The sequence below is a fragment of the Adiantum capillus-veneris genome, chromosome 17 (genome assembly GCF_014529385.1).
Source record: "Adiantum capillus-veneris isolate H3 chromosome 17, ASM1452938v2, whole genome shotgun sequence".
Lineage (NCBI taxonomy): Eukaryota > Viridiplantae > Streptophyta > Polypodiopsida > Polypodiales > Pteridaceae > Adiantum > Adiantum capillus-veneris.
Window position 1 is genome coordinate 61,273,253 of NC_140947.1, and position 21,116 is coordinate 61,294,368.

General features: G+C 40.9%; 1 protein-coding gene across 1 annotated transcript; it reads right to left on the minus strand.

Annotated features, from left to right (window-relative positions):
• Nucleotides 1-11,918: 11,918 nt before the first annotated feature.
• On the minus strand, nucleotides 11,919-14,733 carry LOC147437350 (tubulin beta-1 chain-like). The gene is made up of 3 exons (XM_086486893.1): nucleotides 14,228-14,733; nucleotides 12,926-13,195; nucleotides 11,919-12,800 (listed from the first exon to the last, which is right to left on the minus strand). The coding sequence occupies exons 1-3, from the start codon at nucleotides 14,619-14,621 to the stop codon at nucleotides 12,133-12,135; spliced, it is 1,332 nt and encodes a 443-aa protein (XP_086343019.1). The 5' UTR covers nucleotides 14,622-14,733; the 3' UTR covers nucleotides 11,919-12,132.
• Between the last annotated feature and the right edge of the window lie 6,383 nt (nucleotides 14,734-21,116).

A 21,116-nucleotide genomic window follows, 5' to 3' on the forward strand; every position in this document is an offset into this window, starting at 1 on the left:
ACTTAAGAGCAAGAGACAAGGAGCACAATGCACTTGTTGAAATCTAAATCTAATTACCAGAGCTTGAGGAAATGGATAACAAAGTGCTTGAGAGTATCTGCTCTTAGTCATACACTTCAGAGCTCTCCAAAACTTAGATAATGATACAAAGGGTTGTGCTCAAACTTAAAAATTTGAACTTTATACCTAGGGTTCTTTTGGCCATTGGCTAGCTTACAAGGCTAAGCTCGGGAGAATGAGACTACAACTTAATTTTTACAAGAATATGGCTCAATAAGGTGGGTTCAAAGGTATGCATGTAGTGCAAAGGCAAGAACATGACCCGGACATACATCCCCATGATGATGTTTCTGTTTGGGACCTTTGTTTCCAGGTTCCAAGAAATTCCATGAGTGCCTTTGAGAAATACTTACCAAGGATGTTCAAATTTTTCTATATCTTCAAAAGTTGTGATACATGTGATGATCATCTTGGCTATCTTTATGAGCACCTGACAGGTAAGATTGTGGATATCCTGCATTTGAGGGATCAGTACCTGTAGGGTATGCACCATGTATGTCTTTGTAGGCATATAATTGTTGGTTGGCTTTTACAATATTGGATAATTAAGCACAAAAGGATGCCGACTTCTCCATATATCATAGCTCTCCCACGATCACCTTCTAGGGATAGGGCAAAAAGTGGGGTCAATCTTGAGGTTTTGGGGTGCACTTTGGTATTTTTTTTCATCATGTCGTCTCTTCTCAAACTACTTCTTGCGCCATAATGGTTGATTTTCTAAATTGGCAACTACCTAATCTGCAAAGACTAGTACATCCTCATAAGTTCCTTTTTTATTGGGCTTGAGGGTGGGCAAGAGCTTTCTCTTCCACAATAGGGCCTCTTGTTTCATCAATGTGAGTGCGCGTGGCCAAAGTTTTTGACCACGTCCTCAGGCTTTATCATCAATAGAGCTACGGATTCTAAGCCCTTGAGTTCATAGAGCATAAAATCTTTGTGGGCAGGGTCTAGAATCTCTGCTATCACCCTCAAAGTCATGTAGCCCACCCTCAGTTGATGTACTTGGTAAATCCACTAGGGGAAGGTCTACTCTTGCTACTTTTACCACTTGTGGTGCTGCTTGCTGAGTCGATACCACTGACTTGGCTTTTAGGGTTGTGATTGCCAGCTCTTTACCTTGAAGCTCTTGTGCATGTCTTTCAGCTTGGGCAACTAGATCTGCTTGTGCTTTTTCTAGATGTTCCTTTTGTGCTTGGATCTCTTGGTCTTTCTAGGCTTCAATGGCCATGTGGCCCGCTGTCATCACTTGGTGGTCATATCTTTCTTGGGTGAGCTTTGCCTTCACTGCCTTGAGCTCCTCTCGTATAGTGGTTGGTGCTTGTGAAGTAGCACTTGGAGCAGACATATCGTGCATTTCTAGGAGCTAAGAAAGTGTGTGCTTGACCACACTGTAAGAATCACCCAAATTTGTATTTCTTTGTTGCTCTCTTTCCAGTTGTTCTTCTAGTTTTGTTGCTCCATCTGTGTCTCACTGTTTACTGCAATGTGGTCTTGTAGATCATGTAAGTAACCTTCCACTTCCATTTTTTCTCGTTCTAGTAATTCTTGCATGTTCTTTTTGTCATCCTGGATGCCTTCTATTTGCTTTTGTACCCTTGCTTTTTTTGTTTTTGCTGCTTGTGTTTCTACTTTGGCATCCTGAGCATCTAACTCCTTGGGCTGGGACACTATCCGCTAGCACTTGAACTAAATGTTGATTGCTTCTAGATGATCTTCTAGGTCAAACTTTTGGATCGATCAGTTTGTATCTTCAATCACACCTTTAGAGTGCGGTGACATTGGTCCTCCTTCTTCAGTAGTCTGTTGTTGTGAGGTCCCAGGCACCAACTCTTTGCATTGTTGTTGGTCTGGTGCATGGTCTTTCTCTTTTTCTATTTGGTGTTGATCCTCTTGCACAAATTCCTTTTTCTCAGTCTAAGTCTTCTCTTGCTCTTTGAGTGTCTTTGTTGCCCCTTCTCTCTCTTCATCAGTAGGAGGTGGTGTTTTCGGCTTTGGTGAGACTTGCTGCTCAGTCTCTATCTCCGTGTATGGTTGTTGTTGATCAGTGGCATCTTCTTCCCTTGGCGGTTCTTCTTGTGTTGTGTCATGGCCCTTGGGAGAGTCCATAGGAGATTCTAACTCGTAGAATCTTTGCCTTTTAGACTCCTCCTCTTCCCGCTGCTTGGCCTTCCTTTTGAGCACTTTATGGATGTGTTGTCTAAATGTGCTGGTGAGCTCTATCTCTTCAGTAGCTTTTCTTCGTCTGTATTGTTTGATTTTATCCACTTTTTGCTTTTCTAAATTCTAATCCAAATCTAAATTATCTTCATCGTCAACGTCAAAACCTGCTTCGTCAACATTCTTTGTTTCTTAGCAAGCTTCTTCAGTCTCTCCTCTCGCAACCTTTGAGCTTCTTCCCTACATCTTTGTTATCTGCTTGGCTAGCTTGTTGTTGCTCCTAACCAGAGGGATGATAATTTCATCTTCTTCTTCCTCCTCTACTGTTGATTGGAATTTTGAGGGAATGTCCCTATTTTGTGGTTTAATCTCTCTGTTGATCTCTATACAGACTATGTTGCTTCACTATTAGTGATCTTTGCCTTGGAGCTTTGTCCTCTTGTGTGTCTCCTTGTAGCTGTAGAGGAGGATCCTCCAACTGATTTGATTGCATGCTTGGATTTGTGCAATAAATCCAACTGTGATTTTGCAAGCGGCAGCTGATCTATCATGCCAAGTGCTTGGTAGGAAATCCTGGTCAAAACTAGGTCTGCGTTCATGTACGTCTTGTTTCGATCACTGCCCTTTAGGTTTGCTTTGACTAGGTTTTCTAGAATGTAATTGCCAAGGTCACACCGGATTACTCTTTTCTCTGCCAACCCCATGGCCATTACCAGCACTATGTGTAAATTTGGCTCTATATAGCGGGGTGGTTTCTCAACTTTAAGATGCTATGAGATCAATCTCAGGGGCAACTCTGTCTCGGTTAAGATCAGGTCCTTGTATGTGAATTTGTGTCCCTGCTGCTTGATAAATGCCTTATTGTTGTTTATAACCTTGGTATTTTGGAGAAAATCGTGATTCCTTGCTGGTATGTGGAGTGCTTGGTTAATGAGGTCATCTGTTATTGGACCTTGAAAGTTCACCATCTTTGTTGGTTAGTGTGGCTTCCCCATTGTATTGTATTGAGCTCATGAGTTTGTGTGCTCTCTTGAAGTCTGTTGCCCATGGAGGAAGCCAAAAAAATGTAGCTAATTGCAAACATTTGGATCCTTCAATGACCTCTCTTTGCTGGTGCAAGGTCCACAATTCTCTAGGGAATATGGCAATCTTTACTTTGGTTCCATCATCCGCTTGAAACTTGCCAATGAATACATTTGCCAGAATTCTGGCTAGTTCCTTCTCCGAGATGATGTGTGCCTTTTCATTTGACCAGATGTCAATGACCTCGTAGGGAGCTGCTTCCCACTCTTTCTAAGGTCTTCTTTGAGGCATTTTGGTATCAAAAAACCAACTGATTTATTCTTGAAATTTGTTAAAAACTTATCGAGAAAGTTGAAAAAAATGCAAACTTGACCATAAAATGAAACTAAGTAACTTGATCAAAACAATCCAACTTCGACCAAACTTCACTAGTGCATCTAGGACAACTACAGGCACTACGTCATGTGTTTACAGATCAGATTTGGGTCAGAGGTACATGGATTGGGATTCATGCTAGGACACATTTTTGACTTTGATGATTCCATCTGATTAAGCATAATATGTGGATGCTATGGTCCAAAACTTTATGAATTTGGATCACTAGCTTGAGATTTATGCCAATTCTTGGAAAATTCCCAAAAACTTAGAGAATTTTGGCACTTTGGCTAGGGTATTGAAATCCAAATGGCTTGATACTTTAGGGTTAGGCTCCGCTTGTCAATTGGGACCTGATGGTAAGGTTCTTGTCTTGAGAGGTGAAAAAGGTGCATGGATCACGATCAATGTTTGGCAACCTTTTGGGGTGCAACTTGGTACGCATGTTCCTATAGCCTATCCTAATACATTGGAGAAATCTTTTCAAATTTGGACAAGTTTTTCCTAAGTTTACCAAATTTTCGAGTTTATGGCCCAATTTTATCCGACTTTGCATTGTTTGGTTTTCGATTCCATCTTTGATCTCTCTGTGGTTGATCTGTTTGAGATTTTGTAGATGTGATGATTGAGAGTCAAAGTACAATCCCAATCCTATGTGTTTGTCCATTTTCATAGTTGTTGGGGTTTGTTTGGGCCTCCTAGGCCTACCGGCAAGTTTGACCCATTTTGAAAGCATCTTTTGCACTACTTTTGATACACTGAGCTTAACATCTCTCTCAATACAATAACTTTGCCAAATTCATAGAGTTTGGCACCTGCACTCTGAATTTGTTGAACTTCGATATATGATCCATTTTATGCTTCAAACACTAAAATTTTGTCATGCATTCCCACAATTGGCTTGTACCACCAATTTGCACTCAAATTTTGGTAGATCTGCTTTGAGAATACATGGATCCCGATCCATGTTTTGGACCAATTTTAACCAAACTTCACGGGATGGAGGCATGTTCCCTAATCTACTAGTCCACAAATTTTTGAATTTGGATCGCTTTTTCACCTCATGGGTCAAATTGACCATTTGAAGACTGACTCCGATTTCCCTTGGTTTTTGGTTGATCTAAGGTCCATTTTGTCCAAAATTTGCATGGCACATTTCCCAAGGCTATGTCAAGCTGTGCGTGCAATTTTTACCCTATGGATCGCGATCCATGTTTAGCAACGTCTTTTAACTATGATTGCAACATTGTAAAAGCGCTTTCATGAGGAGTCTTTTGCACCCATTTTTTTGAAAAAAAAACTTTAGAGGTGGGGGACATGGATCATGATCCATGTTTCACCACCTTTGGCAACGCTCATCTCATGGCCAAATTGTGTCTTACAAGTGAAGTCTACCAGTGAAGAAATAATTGAATTTGGACTCCCCTTGACGTTCCAAATGACCTCTGATAGTTTAGGGATTTTTTGGATTTGATTTGATTGATACAATCATTGTGATTGTGTTTGTGCAAATTTGATCGTACACAACTGTTCTTGCACTGATAAGGATCATACTTATGAAATCTGGTAAAAGTGTCATGGGTGGTTGTAGCAAGAAAAAACTCGGCAAGCATCTCTCTCTCTCTCTCTCTCTCTCTCTCTCTCTCTCTCTCTCTCTCTCTCTCTCTCTCTCTCTGATTGAATACAAATGAGGTCTAATTTGCCCACTTTTGCCTATATGTGCCCGACTTACCCCAAGTGCCAAGTATATACTTACCTTATTTGCCCACATTTCCCCTGGCATACCACCTATGGTTGAGACGGCTCATCATTTGGATGCCCAATCATTAATTGCTCTTGATTTTGTGATTCTAGTCCGTTGTAAATTTGCTTGAATTTTGACATGTGCCAAATTCTTACAAGCTTGACATGCTTAAAGCTCTTGCTTTGTAGATTTGGCATTTTCTTTCAGACTTGATTCCAACTTTTTTTGGCTCTGTTTATTAATTTCTTATCCTTCTTAAGTTAAAAAAGGAAAGAAAAATAATAAAAATTATTATTATTTAGCCAAAATTATTCCTTACACTCATATATACATACTCTTACTCTAGACATCTTGTCCATTGAAATTTGGCATTATGGCTCATTATTATGCATGATGAGTGTTAAATTCTACTAAAAGGCAATAAAAAAGCAAAAATTTAAGCGACAAAACACACTATGTACACTATACACATGATCTTCCATCATCTTGTAGCCCTAGATCTTGGAATAAGCTGCTCCGGCTACTCTTACTCCTCCCATCCCATTTTGAGTGGTTTTGGACGAAGGTTTCTGCAACGTGCATGGGCGCAAATAGTGTGTCTATACAAGGCCTTGTAATGTGACCCTATTATTCTTATGAAAGAGATGCAATGGGTAGCAATATTTTGTGCAAGATGCGGGTATTGAATTTTTTGTTCAATGATGCTTGTTGGTGACTAAACTGCATTAACCGAACAAAAGCCTGAAGATGGTACACCCGTTTCTTGATGGTTGGTTTAGTGACTATTGTTGAAGGATTGTTGATTTGGCTTGGCGTAGCTTTGGGTACCCACTTTTGTGTTGGTTGTGAATATGGTGAAGGTTGTTGCCGTGTTCATTGTTTTTGGTCTCCGTTCCCAGGTTGGTTTCTTGGTGGTGGTTGTCTTTTATGAATTAGATATGGGAATCCATTTATACCTGGGTTGGTTTGCTTGATAGTTGAACCGTTGTGTGGATTTCTTTTGCCCAATATAATTAGTTTGAGTGGTTGTTTCTCCTCTTAAATTTGGCTAGATTGAGTTGGAAGATTGATATGAAGGGGTTACTTTAGGTAACTATATCTACTTTGGTTTGGTCACTATTATGGATTTCTTGACCCTGACTTGTCGCCCATGGATTTTGGTAGATAGTTTGTCCTTGATTGTCGTATTTGTACAAATCCACATGTGTATTGTCTGTGTTGACTGAAATTGCCATGTTCACTCGCCTAAGCTTTGATTTAGGGATGTCCAACTTTGGCGGCTTTTTCTCAGGCTCAACATCAACCTTATTCTTGGTGCCTGTTAGCCCCCACTTGTCCACAATACAGTGATTTTGTACAACTAAATACATGGTTCCCTCGTCATCGAAGTATCGATGGCCGCTATAGTCCACAGGAACTATGTCCTTCAACTCACTCGGTCCCTCTTCTAGTTTCACACAATGGCAATCCATACCAACTTTGTAAATCTTTGCACCTTGTTCATTTTTAAAGTGAAACTTCAAGTGCAAAATTTTCATGGTTGGTGTTGGTTGGAATGATCCCACTCCCATGGTTGTTCCCTCTTTGACACTCACACTATTGAACCCGTCAGCCATGTATGTGTAAGATCTCTCTGACGAAGTATCAGAAAGTCTTTCCTCTATGGTGGGCTCTAAGGTCAGCAAAGGTCCTTGATTGACACTCTTCTCAATTGAGATATGACTAACCTGGTCTCTCACAGTAGGGTTTCTACTCTGGTATAGTGTACCTGATCGTAAAATACATCAAGAAAACACTCTTGCAAAACCCTCACCTGTTACCTTATGTGATGCATTCAAATCCTCTTATTGGTAGCACTTTGACCCGCACACTCTAGCTTGCAACCTGTACAAAAAGCACTTGGTGGCTATGAGTTTACAATCGCTCTATTAGTCAAAATCTGAACCAACAAAATTTGAACACACTTTAGGCAGAAATTTTTATTTTGCTTGTAAAATCCACAAATCAACTCCAAATTCAATTTTGAAAAGATCACTATGCTTTTTAAGACTTTTTCTAGCTAATGTACAAGTCTGAGCTCAATCTGTGACAAAGGAACATGGATCTCAATCCATACGTCGTAACTTTCTAAAACTTGGTACACCTTGCCTTTGGTCTACTAATCACAGCTACATGATTTTTGTGTGATTTGGATCGGATTTGGTCACCCGAAAGTCAAACCCTAGGTCTGATTGACGGTTTTTTGTCTTGAAGTACTTTTGCTCCTTTTTTACCCGCTGTTTGACCTTTTTTGGCTACCTTGCTCTTGGAAGTTTTTTTTGTAATTCTCTCTGCTACAAGCTTGTCTCTGTCCAAAAATTAAAAAAGGTACATGGATCCATGTTCCATTAGAATTGGATCCCAAATTTGGCTTGTTGATTACTTGCAGTATCAGTAGTCTACTCCACAACTTTGTTTTGGGTTTGAATAAATTTTTGTCAATTAAAAACAAATTTTTTATGTCTACCCTATAGTTTTTTATTAGGTATTGGTCTTTTGATGATTTGACCAACTTTTTTGCACTTTTTATGCTTTTTAAGAAAGTTGTTTGAAATGATGTCAGATATTTATTGTTCAAATCTCAGCCTCAGATGGTCAAAAGATACATGGATTGCGATCCATGTTTGACAACCTTTTGCATGAAACTTTGTCAACAGAATGTTTATGCCCTGTAGAAGTCAATTCTTACCCCTTCTTGAATTTGGATTTCTAAAAGTTAGAAAATCTTAAGTTTTGGTCTATTTACCAAGCTTTTGCATGTTCTGTTCAAGTTATTCTATTTTGAGTGTGTTTTCAGTGTCAATTTCACTCCAAAATGGTATATTCCATTGCTAAGAACCACCCTTGGCCCACTGGTATCAGTCTCTGATCAAAATGTCACAGAGGTACATGAATCACAATCCATGTTCCTTCACCAAACAGAATGAAACTTTCCAAAATCCTTCTTATGGGTTTGGTTTTTGCACCTTGATCAGCTTTCAAGCTCTGACCATCAATTTTCTAATTTTTCGGAGTTATGGTCTCACTTCCCAAAATATGGTTTTGTGCAGTTTTTGCCTTAAACTTTTCAAGACAACTTGATGGTAATAGTTGATACTTACCTACTCCTACGTATTGAAATGAATCTAAGAACAAAAACAAACAAACATTAAAAATTTGAAAGATGAAATGGATGATGGAATAATACTTTCAAAGTATCGAGAAAAATGAAAAATGAAATACTTTTTGTATCTCACTCACAACTCCCTATGCCGATCAAGAGTAGATCTAGCAAGTCTCTGACTTCTAACCTTCATCAAGCACTAACCCCCGCGCCTAGTTTCTTGACTACTGAGGTGTAAACGAAATGGATATCAAAATCTAAAGACAAGAAGGATACGGATGCGACTAGGTCACTCACCACCTAAGGATCACAGTCTCTAGAAAGGGCAACAATTTTAGCGGGTCGCTCTGCGATCAGATGTCTGTAGCGAGCTATTTGGGACTAACATATTGTCAATAGTGAGGAAAGCAACTTGGATGCGGTACAGACTCTTTTAGGGTGTCAACCTCAAGAAGTGAACCTACGGAATGGAAGCTATCATAAGCACTAGAAAATCTATCACTCTCTACTCAGGTAATCTGTTTATGTCCAATCTCACCACTCTAGGTAGTCACGCCATTTTGGCACTCGAACCGACTCGAAATGCAACGAAACTTTAAGAGAGCAAGTCTAGTCGCAATCTAGCAAGGTAACAAAATCACGATCCATCGTGATCAAGGTCCTAAAAACTGCAACAAACTTATCTAGAACGGTCACCCTATGGTTTAGGAACACTCTTATGATTGAAATGTCAAAAACAATCATTTTTGTACTCAAAAGAGCAGATTTAGCTCGCAAATAGATTGTCGTAAACCACATCAAAATTGAAGATGATTACAATGAACTTAAAGAGCAAGAGGTAAGGAACACAATGCATTTGTCGAAATCGAAATCTGATTACCAAAGCTTGAAAAAAATAGATTACAAAGTGCTTGAGAGTAGCCACTCTGAGTCGTACGCTTCAGAGCTCTCCAACACTTTAGATAATGATACAAAGGGTTGTATTCAAACATAAAAAATTGAACTTTATACCTAGGGCGCTTTTGGCCAATGTCCAATCAAAGCTAAGCTCAGGACAAAGAGACTACAAGTCAGATTTTACAAGAGTATGCCTCATTGATCTGGCTCAATGATTATAGTTCCGCTTTGTTTACAAGGCTTTCTCAAAAAAAAAAAAAGGATTACAAAAAAAGATGGCTTGGTGAAGATATGAACAACTAAGAGGGTGCCCGTTGGGTTCATCTGCTAACACATAGATACGTTTATCCATTCTCACCCTCTTTCTTCATCTTTCATTTGTAATCACTATGTTTAGAAACTATTCAAAACCAATGTACACTTTCCAGAAAGGACAACTAGTAAGAAGCTTATAATATTGAAGTCCATTTCTCACAAGGAGGTAATCGAATGTCTAGACATCGCATTATTTGAGAGGATTACCTAGCTAGGAACCACAAGAAGATTCTCACAATAATTCCCACATTATGACTTACCTCAACATCATGAGGTTCTGTGAGGGAGGCACTGCATACCTAGCTAGGTACGATTGGGGGCAGGGGACCGCCAGCCCGATGGGGGACAGGGGACCGGCGGTGGGGGGCCGGTGGTCCCCTGCCCCCAATCGTACCTAGCTAGGTATGCGGTGCCTCCCGAGCGAAAGCTCATGATGTTATGCATTGTATGAAAAACATTGAAAAAGGCTCCCTTTTCCTACATAAGAAAATTTCTAAATCTTCTTGTGAACCTAGTATCGAGGCCACTGCCACATGTGCCATGCCGATCTCCTAGGTGGAAAGAGTGTCACTACACAATGTTATCCTTGGAGAAGTTGTGGCATTGTCCACAATGAATACAACCCCACATTGGCGGACTAGAAGATCATGGCACCACAATGCAATCTTCTATAAGAAGAGACTTTTATAAACGGTGATCCATGCTTCAATTGCCACTGGCAAGAGAATTTGGCAACCAAGGATCTCCCTCTATTATTTTGGTAGACACACACCTAACATCCTAGAGCATGCTCAATTGGCTTTATGTTGTGCAGAGCACAACATCAAGACATTAACATTTGCACTACCTTGGACCAAGTTAAGCAACAAGCATTGAAAGACGACACCTACACAATCTACTCAATCACATGCTAGAGAAATGAGTGACGCTATGCAAGGGTCATAGATGATTACAAGAAGCAAAAGGAGTCTCACATCATGCCATCCCACTTATTGTAAGCATTATACTTTTTGGAAGCACCTCAAAATCTAGATCTACTACCCGTTTAGATTAAATTTCATTTATTTTTGGCCTCATCCCACCGACTCCTATGGAACAAGTACTTCAATGAACCTGTAATCTTAACTAGTCGATTTTACTTTGACATGCACAATCACTTAAATAAGTATCTAATCATCTAATGTTCTCGCTTGCTTCATCTTTCCTCTCCATCTAGTTTCGAAAGGAAAACATGATAATTGAAAATTTCTTCTAGCTTAACATGTTGGGCGGACGGTATCACAAATCTTATAATCAGACGTAACCACCTTCACAAGAAGTTTTGAACAGATTCTCACAATAATTCCCACATTGTGACAATGCTGGAAAAGGCTCCCTTTTCCTACATAAGAAAATTTCTAAATTTTAACCTCTTTGTGCTTTAAGGCAAAGGGAGATCTTAATTTTCAAACCATATTTAGTGGCAGCCTCACGTTCAAGCCAGTATCTCTGCAACTATAGCAAGCTACAAATACTCTCGAGACTGGTTCTTAGCAAACACTGAACTAATGCCCCCAATTTAGGTAGTCAAACAAGCATATTGAAGACCACTTCCAGCACAACTCAGTAATTGGCAGCATGTTACTTGCAGTACTGATCATGCCTTTTGACCTTTAACATGTCTACAGACATTTTTTAAATCTCTATTCAGTTAGTTGAGCTTCTTGCTCCAAGTATACATATGTATGGCAACCAAGACATTGATATAATCTCTGGTCCTACAAACTTCAAAAGCATGATAGATCCACATACTGCCATACACTTTCAAAGACCAAGTTCACAGACGAAGCAAATTGCCACAATAGACTAATACATCCGGAAAAACACATCAATGCAGTCGACGGGCCGCACAAGATTATCTAAACAATGTGCTTTTGCATTAGTGGGTACTAGCTTCCCACCTGTTCAGTAAAATCATATTTTCTGAGCAACTTTCTTGCACTTCTGCCAGAAAGACAGATAAACTGACAGCATTATCCATCATTCTTGATCATAACAAAGACAAAACACAATAAAAGTTCAGGCCTCGTAGTCAAAACATATGCAATTTGACTCGCTTCGCTACAGGTGATTGTTGTGTGATTAGATGATCTACACCATGCAAACACAACACTCGAGACAACATGCAAAACCTCACAAATGAAAAAGAAAGCATTGAGCAGAGGATCAGCAACTTAGGCAGTACCAAAAGTAGTTAGATGGAAAAACAAAGTTATGCAAAACTTCTAGCCTTACCACGAGCAGTACTGATACAGTTTTAGGCTAGGCATGCCAAAAAAACACAGCAAAGTACAATATCAAAGTTTACCTCTTAATAATACACCAAAAAAGCATGTCTAGTAAGACCAATCCAACCCATCCACACGTAGATAAAACCTTTCTAGGGCTCTTCATACTCCTCCTCATACTCGCCTTCAGGCTCAGCTGTTGCATCCTGGTACTGCTGATATTCAGACACCAAGTCATTCATGTTACTCTCTGCTTCAGTAAACTCCATTTCATCCATCCCTTCACCCGTGTACCAATGCAAGAAAGCTTTCCTCCTGAACATGGCTGTGAATTGGTCACTGACCCTCCTAAACATTTCTTGAATTGAAGTAGAGTTCCCAATGAATGTGCATGCCATCTTCAATCCAGTGGGTGGAATATCACACACACTGGACTTGACATTATTTGGTATCCATTCCACAAAGTAGGAAGAATTCTTGTTCTGCACATTAATCATTTGTTCATCCACTTCCTTGGTGCTCATCTTGCCCCTAAACATCGCAGAGGCTGTCAGATATCGACCATGACGGGGATCTGCAGCACACATCATGTTTTTTGCATCCCACATTTGCTGAGTAAGCTCTGGTACGGTAAGCGCACGATACTGCTGTGAGCCACGAGAGGTTAGGGGAGCAAATCCAACCATGAAAAAATGCAGACGAGGAAATGGGATCAAATTCACAGCAAGCTTTCTTAAATCTGAGTTCAGCTGCCCTGGAAACCTCAGACAGCATGTGACACCACTCATGGTTGCAGATATCAGATGGTTCAAATCTCCAACTGCATAGAGGTAGAGAGAGCCATCAGAACTATCTCATACAAGACAAAGCTGTGGACAGTCTAAATCAACATAAGTGAAAACATGAGCTTGATATGGAGTAGAGCAATAAAAATGTAACTATTACATGTAGGGGTCACCAGTTTCAGAGTCCGGAAACATATGTCATACAAGGCCTCATTGTCCAGAACCATGCATTCATCAGCATTTTCCACAAGCTGGTGAACTGACAATGTTGCATTATAGGGCTCAACAACTGTATCTGAAACCTTAGGTGAAGGGAACACAGAAAAGGTCAGCATCATCCTGTCTGGGTATTCCTCCCTAATCTTGGAGATCAAGAGAGTGCCCATTCCTGATCCAGTGCCTCCTCCCAAAGAATGACACACCTGGAAACCTGAAGAGTACAAATCAAAAGTTTTTTCAGTTAAATTCGAGTTGATCAAGCAAATAACCTTCCAAGAAACAGTACATAAACCAGTGACAGAAAATGAAGCCACATAAGGACTGGTGAAATTGATTCTCTAGTGATGCAAGGATAGTAAACAACTACAAAACAAAGGCCTCATAGCAAGCAGTCAGATTTAACTGATCAATAGAGAAAAGCTAGCTTTTTTATGAGATGTAGCTAAAGCAGAAAGAAAAAACCGCCGTTCCAGGTATAAAAGACACCATCAACCAGATTTGAGCAGGCATCCGCACTGTCAAGCTCGATGTGGCATGTTTCAAAAGTAAGGGAAGGCAGTCTAAACAAACTTTCCTAGCAGGACTCTTTCCATTTCTGGAATCTGAAAGTAAACTCAGGAGCACAGAAACTGTGGAGGGTGTGCTGATAATCTAGTCTTTCAAACAAGATGCACAAAAACATCTACCCAATTGTTTAATCTTTCCTAACAGCTACTGAAGTAGTTCAGTAGGATCAATGACAGAAGTGCTGGAGACATTGAAGCTTCTGCCACTAGACAAGCTTGCATCATAGTGTATAGACAAACATCTCAAGCATAGAAACAGTGAACAGTTTACAGATCAACGTTAATTGAAGAAAGAGTTTGTGGCAAAGCCTTGCTAACTTGAAACAAATTTGAAATACAGCACTGGCTGATAGGGTGAGCGTAGATCTAAAGCCAATGTCTACCAAGTGAGGGGGGATACTAGGAAACTAGAGAAGTTAGAACAGCAGCAGTGAAAATTTCATTTAAACAAACCTAACAACCTTCACAGAGGACAGATCTGAACATTGTTTTCAAACAAGACGATTGCACAAGCTAGCTACATTGTCAAATACAAACATTACTGACAACAGAATCGTTATACTAGACATAAATGGAACTGTAACATGGGTGAAATGGCAAAGAAGGCATGACGAAACAGCATTTTGCAGAATAAAATAGAATAAAGAGCAATAGACTGAGATTTTAAAGGCACTCACCTTGAAGGCAGTCGCAGTTTTCAGCCTCTTTGCGGACAACATCAAGGACAGAATCAATGAGCTCCGCGCCTTCGGTGTAGTGACCCTTGGCCCAGTTGTTGCCAGCTCCGGACTGACCAAAGACGAAGTTATCAGGGCGGAAGATCTGCCCATAGGGGCCCGTTCGAACACTGTCCATAGTACCTGGCTCCAGATCCATGAGCACGGCGCGAGGCACATAGCGCCCGCAGCTTGCCTCGTTGTAGTACACATTCACTCTCTCCAGCTGCACGTCAGCGTCGCCGCTGTATGACCCCGTGGGATCAATGCCGTGCTCTGTGCATACCACCTCCCAGAACTTGGCGCCGATTTGGTTGCCGCATTGGCCCCCCTGGACGTGCAAGATCTCACGCATCTTGGCGAGGCTGAGAGGAGAGCGAGAGAGCAGTAGATAAGAAGCTACTTGGCTATGGCGACCTGGAGCTCTCCTGCTGTAGAGGTCCTAGATCTGAAAACTGACCGATTTCCCGCTCTATTAAAAGAGATGTGTGCAAGTAGGGGGTCCGTCACATGTAGGGCAGGTCAGCTGTCATCCTTTTGGCACATGAAAGGCTGGTTGGTGCCTTTCTTCAATCGATGTAAAGCACACTTTTGAGCAAGGTAGAGGTCTCCAAAGATGAAGACAAACTTGAGAGAGAGAGAGAGAGAGAGAGAGAGGAATATTTAGCAGTGTAAGAGAGAGAGAGAGAGAGAGAGATTGAGGCAACCTTGATGTGCATAGTTTGTCAAGAGAGGCAAGGTCAAACATGAGCCTATAATATTGTCGTTATTTGCTGGATTGATGAGAAATTTGAAGGCTTGGACAATTTTTTTGAGCTTTTCTAATATGGTAGAGGGATCTTATCGCAAAAGCAACCATTTCTAGACTATCTATTGTTTCATGGAATGGTGTCATTAAATTGAAGGTAATCATTTTTTCCAACTGGTAGAGAAGGTAATTTAAGTGTTACCTATAGAAGAGCTAAATAGCTAAAATTGTATCGGACACCCTTTGAGCACGATAGTATTGTCCAAGTATTTGGTGTAGTTCATACAAAAGGGTACATTGTAGAAGTTTTGTGGTTAAAGTCGCCCACTGTAAACTTAGGAGGTGTGCAATTGGCGGTAACTAGCCAGGGCTTGAGATGAGATGAAAAGTTTGCTAGTGAACTCAATGGTTTGTGTATAGATGAAAGTGATTGAGGCTATGAATAGAAGTGTAGCAAGGACTAAGTCGAAGTGATTGTTGGTGATGGAGTCATTATAAATTGAGGTTATTGCATAATGTAGAAAAGAGAGACACCTCAACTTCCAAACAAACTTCGATGGTGATACACACTTTAGATTGCTTGCAATGTATACTTGAGCATAGTATTTTTAAGGCATTAAACACGAAGCTTTAAAACTTAATTACTATGTATGGATATGGAATGAAAAATATGAATTGAGTGAGCGAGTATGTCACTATAGATAATGCAGCATAGCTAGCTCCCAAACTAACACAGTATGTCAATCTAGAGAGTATTGCTCAAAAAGGCTACAAGAGTCTTCTATGACTACGTGGAAGTGCTATGGAAAATCCCCAACCCTATCGCAATGCAAAACATAGTTGAAATACAAGAATCTGACCACCTTAACCACTCAATAAATGTGACTTGAACCTTGCCCAAACAAATCCGAAACGTGTAGGGTAAACCCTAGCTATAGGGTTTCCCTCTTACCCTCTCTCTCATGAGGCATATAGGCCATCCCATGATGCATAGAAGATGTATGAATTGCATGTAATGAGTCATGATCTTATCCCACTTTGGAGAATTCCTCACAAGGCGCGTGCGCGTGCACACACACACACTTCTACACCTTCTCCTAGCGCCTCATGCAGCTTGCTAAGCCTACATCACTGCTTGGATCATCCTCAAGACTCTCTCTTTTGGCTATATAGGCCCATTTTACTTAGTTCAAATTTCCAATGCATTGCTACTCCACTTTTGCATCAGACATATTGAGTCCACTCTTTGATTAGTTTGTGATTAACACCATTATGCTAATCATCCATGAATGCTATTAACATTCATCCACTCTAACCTAATCCCATCATGTGATATCAGAGCGTCAGTTCTTATCCTTAAGAATTTTTTATATGTGTACTAGATCAAGTGGTGCTCTCCTCTCTCTCATCATTTGATTGTGTGCAAAGTGCATGCGCAGGTGCGTGCGTGCTCAACATGTTGTGCAAGGAAGGAGTGTCAAAGTTGATGATGCAGAAGTGTCCGGACCAAGGAGAGAATACGAGAGAGACAGAGATAGATAGATAGTTCTATTATCGTCCTGGGAGGTCAAATATGACCTATGGGACCAAATGAACATGTCACGTGGTGTGAGTGGAGTTCATGAGTGACTCTCGATGCTCAAAAATGGCTGAAATGAGCGTCGCAATAGAGAGTCCACATCGTGGTTGGGAGAGGAAGGTATGTAGGGAGAGATCATGGCTGAATATATGGGGAAAAGAGGACCTAATGTGGTCAAAAGCTGAGCACTCAAGTAGTGTGTGGTACTCACTCTCTCACACTTGACGAGGGCATAAGATGCAAAGTCGATGACACTCCTCGCCAGTGCCCCAACGTCCTGTCTCGCAGCGTAGAGAATGGGAACTAAGACGAATGGAGGCAATGGTGCGGATCGCACTCAACGGGATGGGCTCAAGGATGTAGGAATGGGTTCGGTTACCTCGTTCCGAGAAGAAGAGAGATTTGTAGTTTGGGGCAACGTGTGTGGTGTAATGGTTGAAGCGAGAACCTCCGGATTTCTCCCATGCCGTGATACATTGGCGTTGTAAGAAGGCCTCATTAACTTGGGAGTCGATCGACGCATCCTTAACCAAGTGACATGCATCCCATCTTCCAAACCATTTCTTGATATCAAGCATCCACCCCGAACTTAGTATTTTGCTCTTGCATGTCTTTTGAACCATTTGACTTGCTTCATATGCGATTCTAGGAAGTCGATGCAAAGGGCTACGTTGTGTCTTACGCATGTACTCCACAACCCTTTGCATGCCCAAGACCTCAATGGGAAGCAATCCGGACTCAAGAAGTAAGAGCATGTAGGGTGTTTGTGTCTTGACTTGGAGAAAGTTGGTGAGAAAACGTTTTTGGACATTCTCAAACTCTTTCCAAGTAGACTTCCCGATGCTTCCACCCCACACCTCCACTCCATAAAGAAGCACCGGTGTCACCAATGTGTCAAAGAGGTACTTTTTGAGAGCCCAACACTTGATCTCTCCTGCATTGCACATGTTCTCAAATGCATAATAGGCCCTCTTTCCGGCTTCCAAGCGACGCATTGCACAATCCTTCCATTTATGATTGGATGGAACCTCAAGGCCAAGGTACTTGAAGTGATCTACCACTTCAAGTTTCTCATTGTTATATACAATGCATGGATTTTCATCATTGAGGGTCTTTACAAGCATAACCTTGGTTTTGGATCCATTCACGATCAGCCCGCTATGTAAGCAAAAGCGTTCCAAGACACTCATAAGCTTTTGTGCATCTTCTAAGGTATGTGCCAAGAGCACTACATCATCGGCATAAAGCAAAAGCATGATCACCGCATTTCCAATCTTAACCTCTTTTATGCCTTCTTGTTGCATAAAGTCAAGAACCATGCATTCCAATTCATCAATGAGTAGCCCAAAGAGGGTTGGGGAAAGTGGGCATCCTTGTTTGACACCAATAGTGCTTGCAAAAAATTCTGAAATTCCATCTCCCATACGTAATCGACATATCACTTTTTGGTAGATGCGAAAGACTGCATGCATAAATTCTCTCGGCACTTGAAGGCTTTGCATACGTCTCCAAAGATTTCCTCGCGGTACCATGTCAAAAGCTTTCTTGAAATCCACAAAGCAACAATACAACTTTTTTCCTTTCAATCGAGACGCTTCCATAAGAACTCGAAGAGTGACAAGGTGATCAATAGTGCTATGATGCTTTCGAAAACCTGCTTGGCCAAGTGCACGTTTGCCATTCTTTTCAGCCCATTCACTTATCTTCATCTCCATGATACATCCAAATAACTTTGCCATTAAAGAACCAACCATTATAGTGCGATAGTTATTCACATTGTTTACATCTCCTCCTTTGTGCAAAGGTTTGATCCAATTTGCACTCCAATCATGAGGCATGCCATACTGAAGTGCAAGGTTAAACATATCACATATCCAATATCGCGTTTTCTTGCTTGTCCATTTAATCATTTCAGCCTTGACACCTTGAAGGTCACCTGCCTTACGAGTAGCAAGTTTCTCAAGCGCGCGGCATACATCTTCAATGGTAAAGAAGGGAGACATAAACAGAAGGGAGCTACAACACTCCATCTTATCAACATTGGGTTGCTCATAGAGATTCTTACAATGCATATACATATCCTCAAGAGTCAAGTCACCAAAGCTCTCAACGCGCTTGCCTTTTAGATTTTGCCAAAACTTGCCACATGCATGTGCTTTCTCTTGTGTTAAAAGAAGTTGTTTTTCAACTTCCCACCTTCTCCTCTTCTTTTGAACAAGTTCTTTGTATGTGTGTGAACATTCCAAGTAAACTTCCTTGTCTTTGATTGCATCCAATCTTAGCAAGTGTTTTCGGGCTTGACTACATTCCATGTCAAACCATTTCTTCTTGGTGCTACCCTTCTTAGACCTTTTGCAAGACATGTGTTTCACCGAAAAGCATTCCTTCGCACAAGAGAAAATTACTTCCTTGAAAACTTTCCACTTGCATTCTAATGTTGGGCTCTCTTGATGCTCTATCATGCTTAACATTTGGTCCACCATATCAGCATATATAAGTGCTCGTTTGAAGTCTAGACGTAGGTACAAATGATTCACATCATGATTGGAGGCTACATGCTCGGGCCGTTTACCACACTTGAGGTCAATACATAACATCCTATGATCCGATTCCGGATTCCATTCACCAAGTGTAAAGCTTTGTATGCATTCTAGAGTGGCTTCCGAAAACAACATATAGTCAATCACGCTAGCACCGTTGTGCTTTCTACATGTATAGTCATTGGTGCCTTGCCATAGAGATACACCATTTGCAATGAGCATTCCGGTACTATTACACATATGTAGAAGTGACTTTCCATAGTGATCCACTTCTTTTGCATCATTAGAACTTCGATTATACATGTATGAGTCATCCATTCTTCTTGAGACATGCGGCATGTCTACTTGTTGTGTGTCGTGTTGTAGCATATTTGTGCGAGCATTCATGTCTCCAAAAACAATGACTTCACCTTGATCCTTGTAATGAGCAATGTCTTCCTCTAGTTCAACAAAGGGCTGATCTCTATCCATATTCAAGCAAGCATAAAAGTTGGAGTCATAGTGAGGAATGTAGCAACCGGCCACAAACATGACTTGACCATTTGGTGGGCTGATTTTCAGCCATAAGTAGCATTTATACTTATCTTCTTTGACAATGGAAACATCTTTCAAACCCTTTTTGGTCATACATGCTATGCCTCCTTGGCCTCTTCGTTGCTTTGCATTTTTGGCCCACATCAAAGAATGCACATCGTATTTGTCAAATCCAAGAATTCGTTGCGCATCATGCTCCCATGTTTCGACAAGAAGTATCACATCGGAGTCATTGGTAAGCTCATCAATGCCAATTCCCGCATTCCATGGATACCCGTTACAATTCCAAAAGCTTATTCGCAAGCGTGAGTTGGTCTCATAGATCATGTGTCCCTATTTGTTGGGTGGACTTGCATCCTCCTTAAGTGGCTTTTCTTCTTGAGGTGATACCTTAACCTTCTTGCTTCTTTCCTCATATGCTTTGCGACGTACATTTTGTTGCATAATAGTGCGATCCTCATATACATTACAACCTGTTCCTTTGAGGTAGATCCAACCATTGTCAAGGATAATCTTTCTCTTTACCTCATCAGCCATGGTACATACAATAGGTCTTTCTCCCGAGCGAGGGACTCCTTGTTTTCCAACTCGATGTGCACCATAAGCCATGATTCCTGACATGCCAAAGTGTGTAGCAAAAAACTCTTCAATAGCAACTGCAAGAGATTGGGGTGTTTCCATGCTTTCCTCCTTGATTCCACGAATGACGATGTTCTTTGAGCGTTTTTGTCGTTCGTGCAATTCTTGAGTGTCCACATTCTCTACATTCTTTGCTTGGACAACGGCTTGCGTGATAGGAGATGTAGAAACCACATTATCCTTACATATATTAGCCCATGATTTGGATGCATTTCTCATCTCACATACATCATGTCGTATTGTATCTATTGTTTCCTCTTTCAATACATGATCACTGTCAACTTTGCTCAAGCGCTCTTTCAAACATTCATGTCAACAAGAGAGCGTTTACATTCTTGAACTTCATTCTCAAGATGCATCAAGCGTGTTGTTTGCATTTCAAGAACCTTCTTGAGGTGCTCATTCTCCACAACGAGAACTCTTAAAGTACCATTCTCCATTGCAAGTGCGCGCAACTCTTCACCTTGTTTGTTGACGGTTTCTTGTAACGAGATCAAGTAAGCCATGATCATTGCTTCCGTTGTTGTAGATGATGTGGTTGGATTAGCATCCAAATTCCTTGGAGATTTTGCATCATTCTCCATGGCGAGTGTGGCTTTTCCACCCTTGCGAGTTTTGTCTGACATTGCCTTCAAGTCGGCAACAAAAACGCAAAGTTTTGACAGTTTTTTCAGTTCTGAGATGCTGTTACAGCAAAGCCTTCCATTACACAGAAAAATTATGTCTTTACATCAATGCGTAGAGAGAGAGAGAGAGAGAGAGAGAGAGAGAGAGAGAGAGAGAGAGTTATGAACCAACCAACCTCAGCAA